At 34.2% G+C, this 21,145-nt stretch overlaps 1 protein-coding gene across 1 annotated transcript in view; it reads right to left on the bottom strand.

Annotated features, from left to right (window-relative positions):
• Window positions 1–2,222: 2,222 nt before the first annotated feature.
• Window positions 2,223–21,145, bottom strand: part of LOC132704484 (hypoxia up-regulated protein 1) — a 30,682-nt gene continuing 11,759 nt past the window's right edge. Inside the window, exons 8-10 of the mRNA XM_060674497.1 lie at window positions 19,142–20,396; window positions 18,826–18,845; window positions 2,223–13,450 (exon numbers count right to left, since the gene is read on the bottom strand). Coding sequence (XP_060530480.1) covers window positions 13,301–13,450; window positions 18,826–18,845; window positions 19,142–20,396 — 1,425 coding nt within the window. The 3' untranslated portion in view covers window positions 2,223–13,300. The remainder of the gene's footprint in view (window positions 13,451–18,825; window positions 18,846–19,141; window positions 20,397–21,145) is intronic.

Here is a 21,145-nt window from a genome sequence, read left to right as displayed (position 1 = left end):
AAAACTTTTAACAGATGAGCTTGGGTCACTTGTAGGAGAGTCCTTCTTGTGATAGCGGCACACGCTGCACTAATTTTGTTAATGAGATCAGCCATATCTTCGATAGGTTCTTCATAGATAACGTTTTTTAGGTAGCCCCAAAGAAAATAATCTGGTGGTGTAATGTCCGGGGACCTCGCCGGCCACCTTACCGGTCCATTAGTACCAAACCATCTATTGGGATATTCTCGGTTCAAATACCTCGTTACTATTTGGGCATTATGTGTAGCATCCTGCTGTAGCCACATATTCATTCTAATGTCAAGAGGCACTTCTTCTAATAGTTCCGGAAGTGTAGTTTGAAGAAATCTTAAATAGCGATCTGCATTTAAAGTTCCTTCGTAAAAGTAAGGTCCAATAAGGAATCCATTTAATATGCCGCACCAAACATTGATACTAAAAATTCGTTGGTTACCTCTTTCTGTAATCCAACGAGGATGGTTTTCGGACCAAAAACGACAGTTGTGTCTATTAACGATTCCATTATTTTGAAATCGACTTTCGTCGCTAAATAAAATTTTCGAGAGAAAATTTGCATCTTGGCTATACAAATCGGACAATGTCGCTAAGAAATACATTCTTCTAGCATAATAGCCTGGTTCTAGTTTATGAACTAGTTTACTTTTGTACGGGTGAAAAGAGTTTCTATGTAGAATTCTCCACGAAGAACTTATGGTAACACCGGTATTTTCTTTTATCTCTGATAGGGATATCTTGGGGTTATTATCCACCTGCTGAATTACAGCAGCAGTATTTTCATCATTTGTAGCCGTCCTGTTCCTATCTCTTTTAGGTTTTATGAAGCTGCCATATTCTCTTAAGTTTTACATAAACTTGAAAAGGTTTTTGCATCGGGGACTCTTCTATGCGGATAACGCCGTGCGTAAACTCTTTTTGCTTGCTTCTCTACAATTGCATCTGCATTCTCCAAACACCAGTAACATGTCTACTTTTTCCTCATTGCTAAATTGCACCATTTTCACATAATAATTCTTAGTTTTTTTTTAACCGAACAAATTTGGATATTTCTTGTGACAAAATGTGACAATTTTTTGATACAGCAATAACAACTTACGTTTGTAATTGCACTTAAAACAACTGCGATAACAATGGTTGCCATAGTAACTAACATTGATGGCATACTTGTAAAAATAAGCGTTAATCACATTTTTTATTAATCAAGAAATATTTACTTTGAATCGGTATAACTTAGAAACGGGTAAAGTAAATAAGTTTGAGTAAATAATACAAAAAAGTTTTTAAATAATATGTACTTTTGTATGCGCGTATTTCCAAAGTCTCTGCAATCGAATAATTTTTCGACGCGTCGCGACGCCCAGCTCTTTGCAGGCGTCGAATTTTTTAAACTTTAGGAAATATCTACTTGACCCCACACTTTGACTACTTTTTACATAAATTAAATATTTCTTTTCGTTTTGGACTTATTGGCGTGCGGAGTTTTAAGTGAAAAACCCTGTATATATATATATATGATAGAACATTTACTGTTTAAAAGAGCCAAAGGAACCGACAATGTATGCAGTTAAAACATAAGAGTACAAAATGAATGCCTTTGTTCCATATTTAGTAAATTTAGACCATTTTAATGGTTATTTTGTATAAATAACTTTCAGTAATACATACATAGAATATCTAGTGGCCAATAATATATGTTCATCGAGTTTACTGGAAGGGATAATTTTAGGACTATCTATTAAAAATTCAATAATCAATATCTATTAATAATTCAATAAAAAATCATTGGCCGCCCATAATGTCCATTATACGTCGAAAAGTGATCCATACAACATACCCCGATATAGCTCAGTACAAAAGACGTCTGAAAGTGTATCCAACTCACAGTCCATCGGGCATCCAATGTACATTAATGAGCAGATATTTTCTTTTAGGGTTTTGTGCGATTTGATGTCGAATCAACTTACTCCCTGAGAATTTGTTTACCACTTTGTTGTCATACTTCCACCCAAATATCCGTATTGCTAAAAATAGCGCATGTTGTGATTAGCAGTAACCAGATCTACCTGAAACTGCAGGTTTGAGATAATATTGGTCCTTAATCAATGAGTCGATTTTTATGACTTCTTACCTATTAACTGGAAACAGTGACAGTCGGAGACCAACCAAGGATACAAGATCGTCCTCTTAAAGACAAACCCTGCGAAATTAGAAAAAATACATTATAGCAAATTTAAATATTGCCAACTTCAATTCTTACAATTATTATTATTTCCACAAATTCATCAGTGTTGGAAAAATTCAGGTTAAAATAAATAATGCCAATGTTCAATGAATAACTGTCATCAAATCTCACGCGAAGAATACATTTTTGTTTGTAAGTTTTGAAAAATTTAAGTGTGTTGAGACAAATTACACGGATGTTTTATTTATTTAAAAATTATTTTTATGAAATTAATTAACTAAACAAATATATATTTGATTCTGCCGAACTCTTATTCTCAAACTATTCACTATGACGAAATGAAAACCTTATTTGTGGTAGTTTAAAAAGTACTTTTATTCTATACATCCAACTTAGTAATTTGTAACGTTTCTTCGAAATCATTAAAACACTGAATTAGATAACTCGCAGACGTTTTAGGAATGTCTTGACTTTTTCAGGATGGTGAGAACCCACGCCGAGTATTTCATAGTGTTTACTCAACCTACAGATATTCCAGGCCAACCTTAAATTTATTTTTCAAATTTTCCGAACCAGTGGGAACTCCGCCGAGAAGTTTCTTCTCTTTAACCTTCAATTTGTTCATTTATTCGGGGGATTAAATCTAAAACGCTAGACTCAAGTTCCAATAATTTTAATGGTGCTCCATAAAGAGTTGTTTTCGCCTACAGTTTAATTCTCATATCTCATATGATCTGCGCAGTACTGGTTAAGTATATACAAATTATTTTCAGCAGAAATCACCGCTGAATGGATAAGTTACAATTATTGTATAAATCATTACAACAATTTGTTTCGATATATCAGGTTTCTTTAGAAATGTTTTCGTGATTCTGGGCATTTCGTGTTCAGTTAACGTTGATCACTTTTTAATGTGTACTCTATTTATTTAACAAGCTAACAAGTTGGGCTGGTACTCTTATGAGTTCTATATATACCTTACCGAAACTTAGCGTGTAGGTTTCAAGGATAGCACATGAGAGAAATAGAGTATTCCAAATCAATTAATCGTTACAGGATAGGCGTGTACGACGGTTTCAATTATCGATTCAACCGATATAGGAGAATCTCTCAGTAAAAATCCTTAGAGTGTCTCCGTTCAATCGACATAACTCTCATACCTACCTACCCTTTAAAATATTAATACTGAACGTTGCGTAGAAGAGAACGAGTTGCGGTGATGAAATGCAGTTTTTATTTGACCTTTAATTTCCAATTAATCATAAATTCAACCTTTAAAAAAATAACTGAAACAAAAGAGATAACTTCTAACTAAAAAAAAAGCCAATTAATAGTGATCAAATTTCTATTGGAAAATATTCATATCATGTTATGAGAATGTAAGGATATATGACATTAAATTCCGAGTTGGAATATTAAAACTAAACGATTCTTTACTTAAATAAAAGTTAATAATAACAATAATTATTATATAGTAAAGTCACGAGAGTCAGCCAAAAATCACGGATAGAAGTTTTTACTTTTTTGCCAAACGATTATTTCTAAGGTCCCTGTGGGTAATAAGACCCGCGCAGGTAATAAGACCCGTACACCCAATTAACAATAAAAAAGAATTTCTAAGTATTATATCCCCATCTATGTGTTGATCTGTTACCCAAATTAAGGTTGACAGTTTTCGACTGATAGTATTCAAAGTTTTGCCATGTGTCCGGTCGAATCTATAAAAATTTATGGTTGAACATTAGCGTTTTTTCAAAAAACAAGTCAGATAATAATGATAGCAAAATCAAGTTTTAGTTTACACATTAATGCAATTACTAGGCCAGTAAATCTTATTTCCTTATTTAACATAGCAATGTGACCTGATGTGAACTGATTTAGTTCGGAAAATCATTAAATATTCTGACATAGGATTGCCCTTGACACCAAAGGCGCTACGGCGAAGCATATTCAAGTATGTTGAAAACCAAGCCGTTTCGACAATGGGAAAAAACAATGCTTTAAGTGAAAGCAGTTATGAAGCGATATCCTTCCTTGTCTCAACAGAAGGCCCCAGTCAATGAATCCTGCAAGGGCGGCAAAGCTTAATCCCTTCATTGTTAAGGACTATTTTGAAAAACCTGAGAATGTTTTCGAAAACCATAGCTTCAAACATCAACCGATAACATGGATGCAGACTAACCCTGCATTATCAACAGATAGTCATTGGCAAAACAGGGAACAAGCGAATCCATCCGGTTGCTCCAGAACATGCTGAAAATTGTAAGATTGTTATCTGCTCAAACGCAACCCATGATATTGTTTAAAGGGCAGACGCTGAAATCAAATTTTAGTGACGAATTACGAATTACCAAGTGAAAATGTCTCCCAAAAAGGTAGCATGACCACTACCTTGTTTATTAATTATTTTAGTAATTTTTTCAAGTTAATTCAGCCGCCAGTTCTCTTAATATTTGACAGTGCTGCGCCACATCTCAACGTTTCAATTGTTGATTTTATCGACCAACTGGAAATTCACTAATTATGCCTTCCTTCAAATACCACAGATGAACATCAACACCTCGACAAAAGCGTGATCTGTTCTTTCGGACATTTTTCGGATGAAGAGTTGTTGCGCTATTGCGACACATTCCCAGATAGGAAAATGAACAAAAAAAGATGTTCTGAAGTTTTTACGCCTGTTTGGGGGAGATGTCTTAACATCGATAATATTACAAATGAATTGAGAGCGACAGGGATTTACCCATTTGATAAAAGTGTAATTCCTGACCATGCATATGGGCCAAGTCTTCCCACACAGCAAAAAGGAATTCAACATGAACCTGACGTTTTTAACTCAGATAATAATGTTCCTATTGCTGTTTTAACTCAGGTTACTCCTTCGAAAGAAAACAGTTTCTATCCCGATATAACACCGGTCGCAAACAACCGGAAACAAATGAACAGAAAGAAATATATTTTTTTAGATTTCAAATGAGAAACGTCTAAAAAAGGCATTCAAATCAGATCATCTTCCTGGGCCCAGTTGGTCTTCCAAACAATGAAAGCAAGTTGAAATGAAAACCAAGCCCATTCGTCCAGAAGATCCTGATGCAGACCGTAATTTGGAAAGTTCGGAAGATTCCAATATGATCGATGACTTACCTTTTGCTACCCTAAGCTGTCAGCCAGCAGGAAATTTAAAGTCTAAAGCCTCCAGGGAAGTTAAAAAAGATTCCCTGTGCCTTTACGTAGTAGCAGCTCGGCAAATGTCGTTCAAGATGAGGACTGGTCTTGCCTTATCTGCTGTGAAAACAGAGTAGCAAATACGAGACAATGTAGAAACTGTATCTCTTGGATGCATGACGATTGTATGGGCTATCTGAAGATGATCGGGCGCCTGTTACATGTCTGGAGTTGATGAGTAGTTTATTTGCTTATTTTCCATTACAGAAATAATTTAATTTTTAATTTTTTAAAGAAAAACTGTTTCATATTTTGTAACGTTTTATTTTTCTGTGTTTTTTACAAGGGAACTGTTTTAAATAAAAATACCAGCACGATGTTTATTTAATTAAATATTTCTTGCATTAATTTTGTGGGCCTTAATACCCCCAGGGACGATAGTTCAAACTTTGTCGATTGCCCCCGGTTCCAGAAAAGCAAAAATCTTGGTAAACGATACATTTCTATGTTTTGTAGTAGACAGTGAATTAAGATTTTTGCATTTGCACTTAAAATAACATCCCAAAACACATTGCATAATCATACTCAAATGAGGAAATACTACTTGATATTTTTAGAAAACTATACAAACAAAAAAAAAAACGAGAGAAAACTACTCAAAATAGGCAATGTATGTTAATTTTTGGTAAATTAAGTCAGGTATAATTTCAGCGTTTAAATCAACTAACCAAAACGTATAATGCGTAAAGTATGCTAAATTAAAGTTATTCCAGTTCAAACCAAAAGTGCAACCATTCGACGACATATTAGTATAATAAAATTCATATTTCGTCTACCGTTTTAGAGTTAAACTTTTCTCACTTATATCACCCGGTACAGATAGATAAGTGCGCAGTGATCAGTAAAATGCTCTCGCTACTCGGTAGTTCTCACATGGCAATCCCAAACAAAAAGAATAAATACTACTATAAAGTTAAGTATTTTGAAACGAACAATATTAGTTTGTAATTACCAAACACGTTTTCGTTGAATACCTGCAGAACATGTTTTTTCTCGCGGTTAAGTTAAATGAAGGCAAGTACAAAGAAAAAAATTAGATTTTAATAATAGATGTGCTTATTTCACCGCTCAAAGGAATCTCTCCTAGGAATGTAAAACCCTCCTACATGTTTGGATGTTGCAGCTGAAATCTTCTAGCTGCCTCCAAAGTTCATAGCAGCTCTTCTTCATGTATCGGGGCGGCGATTATTTCTGCTGGATGATAAGAAATTCGGCTTATTCGTGTTGACCGCCATGCCCGTTTAATCCATTTCAATATCCAATCATAGTGCAGTCATAATCACATCGATCGTCCCTACCGACTTTTTGTTGAATGTGGGAAGATGTGAATTAAACGTCGTAATCAATTCGTATTAATACAGCAAGAAAGATTAAGGAACACTATAAATAAGGACTACAATGACGTCGCCTCAAAACCCATGCGTCATCAAAAGAAAAGGAAAAGGTAGGACACAATGATTTGAAATTACATCACAAAATCGTCAACATATGTGAAAGTAATTATACATATTAGTTATAAAAGACATTTTTTTTTCTCGGCCTTGTCGTTTGTTTTCGAGCTATGTCGACGAGTTCGATATGGTTTTCTTTCAAATTGCAAGACTTTTTCCCACGACTAATTATAGAGAGATGTGCACGTTTCACATGCGTCAGTAATTGACATATATGGCAATTCTTCACTAAATCTAATAATATATAATAAAATGCTATTCTCAAAACAAGAACACAAATACGATACTGAATTAAATCATGTTAAATCTAAGAATAAACTTATATGAATGAAGTCAGAATAAATGTTTTTGGTTCGAGTTCATTCTTGTATGTTCATGGTGGTCCAAATTATATCTAATAGAGACATTTTAACACCGTATTCAATAAATAAAAATAAAGTAAACGTAAAAAAATCGTATAAACATATCCTAAAATGCTTCATTATGGTTGTTGGTTACCTATGATATCATGGATAACGCTTCATTTTGGAGATACAGAGAGTAGAAATATTGCTAAGAAAATACAGTGGAGTTCGTATATAGCAAACCAGTTTATTGCAAACACTCGGTATAATGAACACTTTTTGAAATACATGATCTTTGCAAAATTTATGGCACCGCACAATCTTTTTAACGCCGATGAGACCGTCCTTTTCTGCAAACTAACCCCTAATAAGACAGAATTCCAAGGAGAAAGATGTGCAGGTGGTAAATTGTCCAAGGTTCGAATAACAATTCTGGTTACTGCAAAACATGTCTGGGACGGAAAAGAGAAAGCTGTTTGTTATCGGCAAAGCAGTAAACCCAAGATGTTTTAACAAGACCCTACCAGTCAAGCACAGGTCAAACAGCAAAACGTGGATGACATCTGACTTATTAACCGATGAGCTGCTCCAATGGGATACAGAATTGAAGAAAAAAAAATCTTCTAGTAGATAATATTCCCGGCCAATACCAGTTCAAAACTGCAGCCCATGGATCAACGCAAAATCCATTCCCTAAAGTGTGCTCATAAAGATTATAGAAGCAATTTGTGATGGACAAACGTTTTCAGTGAGCTTATTGGATGCTGTAAATTGTATTCACTGCGCTTGGAAGGAAGTTAGCAAAAACACTATTGCAAACTGTTATAAAGATGCAGGAGAAGATGATTTTGATTCTGATGATGAACTTCCTCCAACGTTTGCGAAAATGTATCCAAAAACTAAGGGACGTAGAAAAAGTATAGTATGCAGCACGTTCGGTAAGCTTTTTAAGTCACTCGTTTATTAAATACTTGTGACTCAAGTGCCGTTTACCACACTTATTGCATAATATACTATTTTCTACTTACTCTCTTCAATACCCAATTATGGGCCGACCTAGCTTGCGGAAAGTGTCATTTTACACATCAGTTTACATGAACATTTTTACTTATTTTTATCTGGTGAATGCGCTCCATCATAATTCCGACCATCCTTTATACAGTGTCTCCCATAACGGCCATGTCCGATAACCTGAAAGTACATTTGAACACCTGTGAAGGGACCAACGTCACGTATCATTTTTTTTCCTTTGCTAACAATAGTTCGTAGATAACAATGATCTTTCATTTAAAGGGTAGAATTGATTTCAAGGAAAAAGAGGACAGGATTCAGGAAACAGATTAAATGGCGATTATTGACAACCAAATCTAAAAACAATTATAAAAAGTCAAAAAGAAATTCGGGTAACTGATCGCAATTATTTATTTTGATGATAGAACCGGTGGCTTATTCATGTTCAAAATTTAAACAGCATTTTTAAGTTTTACAAATAACAAAATCAAGTACAAAACTTTGTACATCTATACATTTTTCGGTAACTTTGAAAACTCCTCAAAAAAAGAGTTAATCGATGCTAAACTTAACTATTTTTGATTTTTTTTTTGTGATTCCATGTGAATATTATGTAAATACTGGTCAAAAGGGTACTAAATCGCAAAAAGATATTAGCCTTTGTGGAAAGGGTTGGATAGCTTTCAGTCTCTGTTGGGGAGTTTTCAAATCTGTAGTTGACGGGAAGTGAGGCTCAGTTGAAAAAGGAGCGATTTTGCTGCAAAGTTAAGTTTTTTTTTTTCAATACATAAATTAATTATTATGAATAATGGATTGAAATTGCCAAGTATTTTAAATTTAACCTGAATTGAATAATTGTGTAAATGCAATTTTTGTCTAAGACAAGACTAAGATAAACGTAAAGTAAACAAACCCGTTAGTTATTAAATTAAGTTTAATTTAGTCTTAAAGTAACAAAAACATTCCCTTATTTTCTTTTCCCAAGGAATTCATCGCCCAAGTGCCACTCGCGGAATTAATTCATTCTTGGATCAAGATTTTTTTTGCGCCTTGATAACAGTGACACGGACTTCATTTTTCAAAATAAATTTTTGTTTTGTATAATAAAATCATTCAAACGAGATTACTTGTCACCGTTCATTAGGAAAAATATTTCACAATATCTGAAGTAAAAGCAATCCGTGATGGTTTTCTACAATTCCAATAAGTCTAGAATATAATATATACCGCAATATTTTTAACTAAAAAATAGTTCTTAATTTTTAACACTAAAGTCGACAACGAAATTATGGACAGCGTTTATGGAACCGGAAAAAACATAGTAATTTATTGGGTCGAGTTGTTAATACCTAAAAATCACACTCCGGTATGCCACTTTGTCACTATTATAGAGCGGAAAAAATGCGACTTTGACGTCTAATTTAGGGACTACCTGTATATAAACCAAAAATACCAAAATAATTAGTTTGTACTAAAATACTAATGAAATACCTTAAGAACATCGACCAATTAAATTGTTGATCTTCTTCAGCGTTGGCGAACTGCAGACCATATTCTTCATCTGCATGTGTAAATAATTATTTGGTAAAAGCAAAAAAAAACTATAACTACGAATACCGAATTACCAGATCTTTCGAGAATCCTAACTCGAATCGGAAAACATGATTTAATGTTAGGCCGCGTTTATACTGTTGGTATATTGAATTACCTCTTTTGGAGCATGTACATAATACAATACGACTATGACGATGCTTACTGGTGTCTATTAATCATTGCGATTATATCCGCCCTAATCGTAGACTGGGTTTTCGCATTCTTCACTTGAACTAAATTTCTATCCTCAGTCCATAGAGTATAAATGCGACCTAATTTTTCTCAAAAATATTAATTCAGTTAATTGATAAGTTCATCTTGCGCCACTTACTTTTTACAGTTTATAGGTGCATGCAAAACAGTTTATAATCATCACACTATATATTCACTTAAATAATACAAATTGAGTAACATACATTAAAAAATCTTTCATGCTTCGTCCTTTCAGTCTTGCACACACGTATGTTTAAATCTTATGTGCGTAATACTCACCTAACTTTGGAGATTTTTTTATTCTTTGTAATTTTTACTAGCCACAAGAAGAAATATTAGCCAGATGACCAAGATAAAACAAAATATTTGACTTCATCACACCTAAATCATGGAAAAATCCTCAAAAGTTGAAGAAAATGATCGGAGCTAAATAAATTATTTATCATGGGGTGGTTCGCAGATAGACATGATAATTGATATTGAACAAATCAATCAAATATTTTCAATTTTAACGAGAGGTGTGCTCATCCCTCAAAAATAAATAACATGCATTGTTGTGGCTACTCCTTGGCTCTTGGCTTGATATCACACTGCATGTCCTTGAGATTCTGCTGAAAATATAAAGTTTTGTTTTCCAAATAAAAATTTATTTCAGCCATTTTTCCAGGCAGTTCCTCGAATAAAATTGATGCATATCCCTTTTCGCCTGACAAAAAATTGTTAAATTACATTAAAAGTTTTAAATAGAAAAAAAAAAAGATAAAACAAATATCGAAGCATTAATAACGAATATACTCCAGTCAGAATTGTTACGCAGTTACGTCACGTATTGTGACGGAATCAAAAATGATCCGTAGGTCTTAACTATATTGCTACCATTTTTAGATGCGTTCCGATTTTAATTAATTCATAAGTTTACAATAGGTACGTTCGGATATGCAATTCTAACAATAAAATTTAATTTCTATTTTGTATGGGTTTTACAACGGGGACGATAGTCATCGTGTTATAGAACCTACTAGAAACATGGTCATAAAACCGTCATTCGCAAGAAAGGCCATGTACTTACGTACGACTTTGTTATAATGAGATTATGGCAACTTGGTTTAGTGACTTATTGAGACGTACGGACACGACGGACAAAATAAAACGCTTCAAATATATCAGAGAAAACAAATATCCATTAGGTAGGTTTATTTTTGATAAACTCCCTCTTCTTCAACAACACAAACGAAAATCCACAACGCAAAGAGCAAAGAAGGGTAATAAAAACTGATTCATGCAAATCGAGAACTGTGAAAATATTCGATGCATCGCTCACCATTACTATTGACCAAATGAGAGTGTCCGTAGGTACAAAACTAAAACTTTTACCTCTGTTCATAGATTAGAAAAATTCTACTTTTCGCTAAAAAATACTGAATTGAATGAAAAGGCCTCATCCTGATATTTCAGGTCTTCTCTCAAAAATGTGAGTCGTTTATGAGCAATGTATGGTTGGTTCCATCACATATATCCTGCTGGAAATGCTGCATTTTTTCCAACAAAATTTCAACTTTTTTAATGCATGAATCAATAAACCATTTGAAACATCAGTACCCTCGATTTTGGGAAAATTTTTGGCATAACGATTCTACTGCGACATGTTCTTGAACAACTTTATGTTCATGAACGGTTTTGATGCCTCCAGAAACAAGTTAAGAAACCGATCTTACAGACATATCGAATGCATCAGCAACACGCTACAATAACACATCAGTACCTAACTCATTAATAATTTTCAGAAACTTAAATTGGTCGTTCATAAAAATAAAATGATTTCCAGTATGGACAGTAAATACTTGCGTTTAAGGGTAAAAGCGGTTTCGCCGCATTTTTTTCCAGAGTGAAACAATCCACAAGTCCTGCTTTTTTTCACCAAAGTTTGGCGCATTTTGACATTAAGTCATGAACTAAATAAAGATGTTATGCTATGATGCACCACACAAATGCTCTGACTGAACTTTACCCAAGTAAAACTTTCTATATTTTTAATAAATTACAATTTTCAAAATTTCTTCTAAAAGTACAAATAACCGCATTCTGTAAATTTTACGACTCTTGAAGAAATTAGTCCTATTTCGTTGAAGTTCTTCATAACTCTTGCTTTATTTAAAATAAAAATTAATTTCTTAAATTGTAGACAAATCGCATCGAGATTAACTAAACAAACTAAAATCACTACTCTCCTCAATTGGCAACCCAGTATACTTTTGGTTCTGCAACAACAGGCAACGGGAAGTCCCTCTTGCTCTATTAAAAACTTCCTTATACGGAGAACAGTCAAACTGTTTATGAGCTCCTCACAACTCAACGGCTTCGAAACTAACAGAAAAACCAAATGACATAACTTCAACAATTCCAGTAGCACGAAGTTGCATAACACATTAAAAAATTCAGTAGCTATCTAAGCAGAAACGGAAATCGTTTGCAAGACGAAATTTAAATTAATCAAAACATTAGGAAACCACCTAGCAACAAATATGCTCTTGGAACAGATAGAAAAATGGTATGAAATTAATACTTAAAGCCCTCAGAAAAACAGTCAGCTCAAAGAAGTGAACGTTTTATAAATATAATTAAGTCACTTGTTCAGCAAGATTTTTGAACTTACAAAGAAAACAGCAGATAAAAATCAGATTCTTAGGGTTGCTTAGAGGAATCTCCGTCAGTATATAGGTAATAAAATCATATGCATCCAATACTGTGGCCGCTATTTTATTTTCAAGCTAAATCAGACATTGCTACTTTATATTAATTTGTGTATCAATTAAATGACAAAACAACTTGTAAAATCAGGACACGAAACACACTGATGATTAGGGCATAACCTCTAACTACTACAACGGTACAATTATCAATACTTCCTACATTAAATAAAATTGTCTCAAACGCTAGAAAAAATTTCATCAAACCGAGAACTGCTCAAGTCCAGTAATAAAAAATTCGTTTTTTCGGGTGCTGGATAATCTTTATCGTATTTTATTGTGGAGAATAAAGTTTGTAGTGCAAAATATCCACAACCTGGATAAAACGGAGAAGAGCATTCGAGACGAACTTTACGTGATGATATACTTACAAGACAAAAATGAAATTTATCGGTTAAGTATTTAATTTCAAGAATTTAAAACTAAAATAAAAAGGCGAATGGGATAGTTGCACGCAAACGCCCGAAACTACACACGGCGACAGATATTTCAAACGGGCGGCGGCTCCTCGGTATTTCAAAATCTGCGCCTTTTGTTCTGAAAATCGTCACGACGATCGGACACCCAGTGACCTCTACCTCCAACGTTCGAACCACGTGACCCGACATTCTCGTGTCCCTCATAACGGTTGTGTCGCTCGTATGAGCTCATGAATTGTTTCGGATCCTAGCATAATAATACAAGACCATGTTACAGACATTATTCGGTCGAACTTTCACAAGCGTTTCTTAATATACCATTTTCGCGTATTTCCTTGTTCTGCATTAATTGCGATCCACTAACCGAAACGGGCATTTATTTTTGCATCTCCTGAGCTAATAAAAAGGGCGCTGAGTGGCCTATTCTTGAAAAAGGGAAAAATTTTACTCCCCAGGAAGGTTTTAAGATTTCTGTTCCCTAAACATTTCTCTGCAAACCAAAATCGGACAACAGAATTTAAACAGGGAGAAAGGAATCATGTTGCCAAATTTTTCAACGACCATGAACCCAATGAACGTCGGGTTAACCTGTTATTTTTAATGGAACGGAGAATAGTGGTTCAATAACTACAACTATCCAATATACCATCAACTCTACCATAAAAAAGCTTCAAATATTAGTGGTCACACCCACAAATTGTGGAACAATAGATTGGTGTTGTTAGTCGAAATATCTTTTCTCTTAGAAACTTAAAAGGGAACCGTTTGAAAAAATGACCTCCTCCAATCTCAATCTCACCCAAAGCCTTTCCATAGTCGGCAATGATAATGTCATGCCAGTTGGCTAAATATTAACTTTATAGCAAAAATATCGTGAATAACCACAAAAGACGAAAGAAAAACACGTATATCTTGCCTTTTCCCCAATTTCTATGATTTATGACCCACAGAATAGATTCCTCCCTGTGGAGTAAAAATTTCCCTGTTTTTTTAATAGATTTTTTTTTAAATACAGCATTTTAAAATTTTAGAAAAACACGCCCCCCCCCCATTTTTTTGCTCACAACATCCGTATTCCTTAAAATTAAGAATACTGGCCCAATCCGGAAATAGACCTACATGTCGAAATTAACCAGAGTTAATTTGCTTATCCACACCAAATTGAACGCTTCATCATTGAATCAAACAAATGGTTTAAAAAAATGAGAACCTACTTCATACCACGCTCTGTTCATTTGGAGAGATAGTAATAAATACTCCAGACCAAATAAAAAAGGTACTGACAATATGCCAAACCATGAGACTAATTAATTATTTATAGCAATACAAAACAATCCAGAAATATATACAATTTTTGGCTGTCAATTATTTCAAATTCCTCGCTCAAATTTGAAGACAATGTTAAATTTATATATCCAATGTAGCTCAACAAACGGATATCCCGAATTTCTTTATTTTTTCCGTTTATTTTGATAATAAAATGTTGGTATACCAGGTCAGCAAAAAACGCGCGATTTTCTCTATTTCGATATTGGTATAAATATTTTTAAATCATATAAACGGGAGTAACAATTTTCTTTCGATTTTTTTTGCAGGGTGAAAGAAATAATAAGACAGGCGTAGACACTTCTTGAAACCCGGAAAATATCGATTTGTTGCCGTGGTCAGTGCATTATTTTTCTATTGGCACCACATAATTGTTGAATTCAAATTTAAACGGTTAGGGACAGCCAAAAATACCTTCTCGTTCCTATGGAGCTTGATATTCTCATATGCCCTATCATTTGCGCATTGAGCTCAATATGGCAGCCATATTGTCCTTCCTTTTGCTATAAATCTATCTATAAATGCGATTAAACAAAGCCTACGGTATAATAATGCCAATACCGCGTTCAAACATTTTTCAAAATTAAATAATAATGAATAATAGTAAATGCTACAAAAATATAAAATTTGGCAAATAGGCCATCGTTATATTTTACAACTCGGGCCAGGGTTTCATATCATTTTATTACTCTGTCTTGTTTGCGAATGGAGTACAGTTGTTAATTTTAAGATCCTATATCAATAATCAATTGGCAAATCCACATTTTATTGCAATTGGTTTAATTTGGTGTTCATAAACAAGCTAAATCAAAATCTCATCAGTTAAACGAGACAAATCTCGAAAACATAAACCCGAACTTAAACTGGTAAGTATACGGTAATACCCCACTTAACGTGATCCTGGTTTCTCGCCTTATTTGTTTTGGCATTATTCGCATACCAAAAAAGGTATATGAGGTTGGAAGGCAGCAAGATTTTAGAAAATGAACAACGTTTCTAATAGTATCTCTTATTTGTAAAAAGTACCCGTATGTTTTTCAGAACGTGTTAAGCGAGGCATTAGTGTATTTAATCGCGTCAGGTGCAGCACGAACCTCAGCTATTTGACGGTAAACCTTTTATAAATAGGTCATATTTGTTAATGACCTCACAAATCAAAAATTCATTAATAGCCAACAAATGTGGTCCACATCACAAAAAAAATAATTAAATCATCCCGGTTAATCAATAGACTAGCTTTATCGATTGATATTAAGAATAGCAAAAAATAAATTAGTTATAAAAACTTAGAAAAAACTGTTTGAAATCCATACAAATTAAGCAATTTTTAAAGCTAGTCATAATTAAATACCTCGAAGTGTTTGTTATTGATCTGATTATAATTATACCCGTCGCGGTTAATGATAAAAATAAACCGAATATAATAATTTATAATGGTACAAATTCTAAATATTTAAAATGCCGGATGATCGGCACACCGCAAGCTAAGAATATGATCCGTTTTCTAGTTACATATCTTAATATTAGATATTCATAAATTCGTATTACGACTAAAACACATTTACATGAAACAGAACTAATTAGATATTATATATCTGATGATTAACAAAACTTTTGGGCTTCGTCGTCTAATGAACACGACTGTTGAACGGCGCAAATTGTTGTACATAAAGAAAAATATAATTTTGTGCTGTTCTATGCACCAGATTTTTTTATATTACTATACTAGTCCTGTATGATACAAAATTTCCAACATAATTTCCATTACATTTTTAAATAAAAAGCAAAGAATAGTATGCTGCAGATCTAAGCACAGAACAATAAAAGAATAAGAAAGCTCATCTCAATCGAACCGCGAAACATTACAGAGATTTCTCCCCCCATTTTTCAGAACTCTGCGTATCGACCAAGTATACCGGCCGTATGTTTAATTGTCGTATATTTGCGCTGTATTGTGCTTTATGTGATTTGTAGATATTGCTGATCTCACACATATTTTTTAAATTTTAACAAGTCATTTGATTGTACTACTACTAATACTAATACTATTGTTAGTAAAATTGTGCGTTTATAATTTAGAATTCTCACATGGCTTACTTATATCTTTTTCATCGCGAATAGTCACTAGAGGCTATAAATTATGTTTTCGTGTTCTTAAGTGATTGGCTGATAGTGAGTGGATAGTGAAACTAGCCCGAAAACATCTATTCTCCGCCTGCTAATGTTTGTAGTCACAGTGAACTAAAAATGAACTTCTAAATGTTGAAAATATTATATTTTTATGAAACGCTTAAAACAAGACGAATGAGGCAAACCAAATAAAATATGCAATGTGCTTCGCTTAAAAATGTAACAAGTCTAGTACAATTTTCCAGATTGTGGCCTTTTATTTCAAAAAAATGAAGAAAAAACTTTCATAACGAATCGGTTTCTTGACATTATGAGATTAGAATATAGTGGAATTTACACAGCCAAAAAAAGTAATTGCTTTGAATCTTTTTATGTACCATAGAAAAAACACGGACAATTTCATCAACGACATCATAAGACAATAAACAAAAATCAATCTGGAATATTTAATTACCTAATCCATAGAGAAATAAAACAAGAGTTAATTGTGGGCAACCTGTAATGCATATCAGACTGCCTTTTCGGACGGCAGAAAAACCAGGTGTTTTGAATGAATAAAAATTGCGAAATAACAAACAAACTGAAATTTGCTATGGTTGTAGAGATATATTAATTCGGTTATCAAGTTGCTAGTGATCGATTGTAAAATAAAAAGAATTTGGAGAAACAATATCAAAATGAAAATCTTCAATTAAAGACGACGCAGACGACACCACAACAAGAGAAATCTCCCAACGTGAATATTGAATTATAGAAAAATAATCACTTTTTCAAATTTGGAAATAGGAAATACTACACAATATTTCATAGGAAAAATGGCTATCTGAAGGCGTGACAACATACTAAAGAAAAAAGCGGCCAATACTATAATAACGTTTAAGAAATATTTCAGTTCTATTCGTATGTTTAATCAGTTCAAACGGGGAAAAATACCAAATTTAGTAACACTTCAACAAGAACTTTCAAATTTGGTTTTTAAATAATTAAATAATGGTAATGATAACTAATAATAATATTTAGTATAAATATCCATGGTTATTAAATAATTATTCCAATCTCGCAATAGTAGAAATTCAGCGAAAAACAAATACACCACCAACTGCTAAACCACATGTGTGTGTTATTGGCTTCAAAATATAATATTAATAAAATAAATAAATGCTAAATGACAACAATTACACAGGTGTAAAACGGTTCAACGACGGTAGGAAAGCCAATTTTAGTCCAAATTTCGAATATTTCAAATACCAGATTGTAAATTATCGACTTTTTACCAAACTTCCCGAGCAATTCAGTTCAGGCCGCTTCTTAATTGCAACGCAGCAATACGTTAATATTAACACTACTCTCATAAATCACGGAAGCGCCAAAGAATAATATCAGATCAATAACAAACAAAGGTACGCAAAAAAACTCATATCCCTCGCGGTTAATTCCGAAGAATTCATTGTTTAGCTTTGCTAGTATAGAGGTAACCGCACATTCCACGTTTTTGCCAATTTAGGGATAAAATTTTCTAAGCAATATATAAAGTTCGATCTTCAATCAGCGTTAAATAATTTCACACACAGTACTGCGATCGAAATCATGTTATAAATATTGTAAGACGCGTTATAGGGTTCACGACTTTTTTCAGTCAATTGACAATTAATTTCTTATAGCCCCACCCCACAATAATAAACGAAGCTCGTCTTAGCGTACTCGAAAATAACGAATTCTTCACAATCTTTCAAAACCTTTTTACAAAAATAACTCAAGTATGACAACATCAGATAATGTTTAATATACAAATTATTCAGTACTTTATCCGAATATTGACCAAAACAATAGAATCAATCACCAAATACATAGCAAAGCATATTCTGAAAGAAAAATCAAGATTAAAGCTGCAAATTTCAATATTATTTAGACAGGACGTTCTTTAACTTTACTTCTTCAATTAAAAACCTAGAAATATGTCCCGGCTTCGACTTGCGGATAAATGACCAAAGGCAAAAGATATTGGCCAAGAAATAATCCTGGAATAAATAAGTTGATTTCCAATTCCAAAATAACCTGACTAAGCTGCAGCGATATTCACAATGCCCTTATTATTTTATTATAAATATATAAAAATATACCCATAACCGCAACCCAAAAAGAATCGTTAAACATGAAAACACTTACCACATCAACACCGCCTCCAGCTAAAAAAAAAAATAAAATAATTAAAAACATAAAAAAAATAAAAATAAACATTATTTCAAAGTAACTATAGCCTATATGAAAATATGTACATTCATTTTAAAAACATCTGCAGATTCCAGCTAATATTTCCCCACTTTGTTTGAAAAGGGCTACAAGGATATAAAAGTCTATGAAGCTCTGCCTGCTAATATTGATAGTAATTTTAATCATATTGTCATAACTTAAAAAAGAAATCTTTTTCGAAAATAAAGGAAAATAAAGAAACAAAATAAATTTGCGCAACTTAATGTCTTACCTGGAGCATCTGCATATGAAGGGGTATCATAGGCCTGCTCAGTCTGATCCAAAAGACTATCCAAGTTATGCGCCTGCATAAACAAATTATTCTCTTGCTGTCTTCGTCTCATATCTTCCTGGCTGGCCAACATCCTGGCTTCCATCTCCTCCTGGGAACGCCTCATCGCCTCCTCCGTCCTCTGCCTTTCCTCTTCCGCCTGACGCTCCTTCATTTCCCATTCCCTTTTCTGCCTCTCCTTGTCCATTTCTCGCGCCCGCAGCTGATTCCGTAGCATCTCGGTCTCGTGCTCGTACCGGGAATACTCCATCTGAGCGACGAGTTTTTCCTTCTCAAGTTGCAGATCCTTCTTCAACGCCTCTTCCTTTTGACGATGGAGTTCGAACAGCGCCTTCCAGCGCTGACCATAATCGAACTCGAAGCTATTCGGGTGGGCCAATCTCGGACCTTGTTCGCGTTCTTTCATAAAGTCGGGATTGCGCTTGTTTATGTTCTTGTCTGAGTAGCCATCCTGGTCGTCGACAACTTCAAACGGTTCGACGACGATCGGTTGCAAAGACGATGTTAGGAAGAAACATCCCTCGGTGCATTTTCTAACCGCGAGTGTGGCTGAGAATTTTCTTGTAAAATGAACGATGCCTTCGCCTGTCGGCTTGCCTCGCTCGTCGACGCAAACTATCGCCTTTTCTATTTCCCCAAACGGACTAAACGCGTAATGCAAGAGCTCATTTGTGACCATCGGCGTGATATTCCTCACTTTTATGGTGGCGGTGTTGGGAGCGAATCGAATCTTCAAATTTCTCCCTTTCAAAACCGTACCGTCGAGTTGATTTTTCGCTTTCTCCGCGTTCATGTGATAGTCGAGCTTGACGAACCCGAAGTTCTTTTCCTTGTTGACGAAAATCTCCGCGGTTTCGCCAAAAGGCTTGAACAGTTCGATCAAATCTTCCTCGGTAACCTCGTTCCCGATATTGCCGACGTATAGCCTGTTTCGACCGTTAAACTTCTTCTCGCTCATGTCGATCGGAGGCAGATCGAACGTCGGCCCGGAAAGGGCGTTAAGTTTTTCTTGAATTTTATCGACGGGTCCGCGACCGCCACCCCTTTGGTCCATACCGCCGAGATCCATATCGTCTTGCCGGTTAAATCCACCACCGTCGCGACCTCCGCGGTAACCGCCACGCCCACGTCTCGGACCGCCCTGGAAGTCTCCATCATTGCGGTGGTTAAAATTGCCCTCTCTATCGCCAGATCTCTGTAACAAAAAAAACATTTAACTTTAAAAATCCCCAATAAAAGATAAATCTACCATTTTAAGATTTTCCACAAGAGAACTAAACAGATAAGTCCAAAATCGACTGAAAGTTCTTATAAAAATTTTATTCAAATTAATTCCAAGCACTACAAAGTAGATAGGTCATAGAGAAACAGACAAAATATTTTTACAAAAAAAGGACTAACAGTGTTGGGCAAACTTTGATTTTGTTAATAATATATTTTTTTTAACTTCATAAAAATATGTATTTCCCCAATTACAAAATATTTTAAAACCACTATAAACAATATAGTACAATATACACACTAAGCACGCGCTCTTTGCAAGAAAATTTCTTTCGCGACCTGTTATTCTCTCGATCTATAAATTGTCGTTGTCGAATGCGTCTCTCGTATTTAGTAGCTGGTTTGTCAAAGGAGGAGAACTTGTGGAAAATAGACCATTAGGCGAAAACATTTAAATGACGAGAAGAAAAGAAAATATGGCATATGACACTTTAACATTAAAACAACAGATCTAAATAATCTGGGTGTAGAGCGATTTGTAAAATATGCAATAAAGAAATTAAAACGATAGCTCAAAAACTTAAAGCACACCATGATGTTTGCGATAATGAGCAGCAAGAAACGAATACATTTTTATTTAAGTTTCCATCTAGTAAAGGATATGGTATTCAGAAAAACGTTTTCAAAAGAATTAAGGTATTAATTAATTAAAAAATGTCATGT

Source organism: Cylas formicarius, unplaced genomic scaffold (genome assembly GCF_029955315.1).
Source record: "Cylas formicarius isolate icCylForm1 unplaced genomic scaffold, icCylForm1.1 PGA_scaffold_7__23_contigs__length_41026272, whole genome shotgun sequence".
In the NCBI taxonomy this organism is placed as follows: domain Eukaryota; kingdom Metazoa; phylum Arthropoda; class Insecta; order Coleoptera; family Brentidae; genus Cylas; species Cylas formicarius.
Note: the sequence above shows the minus strand (reverse complement) of the source record. Positions and strands in the feature narration are given on the sequence as shown.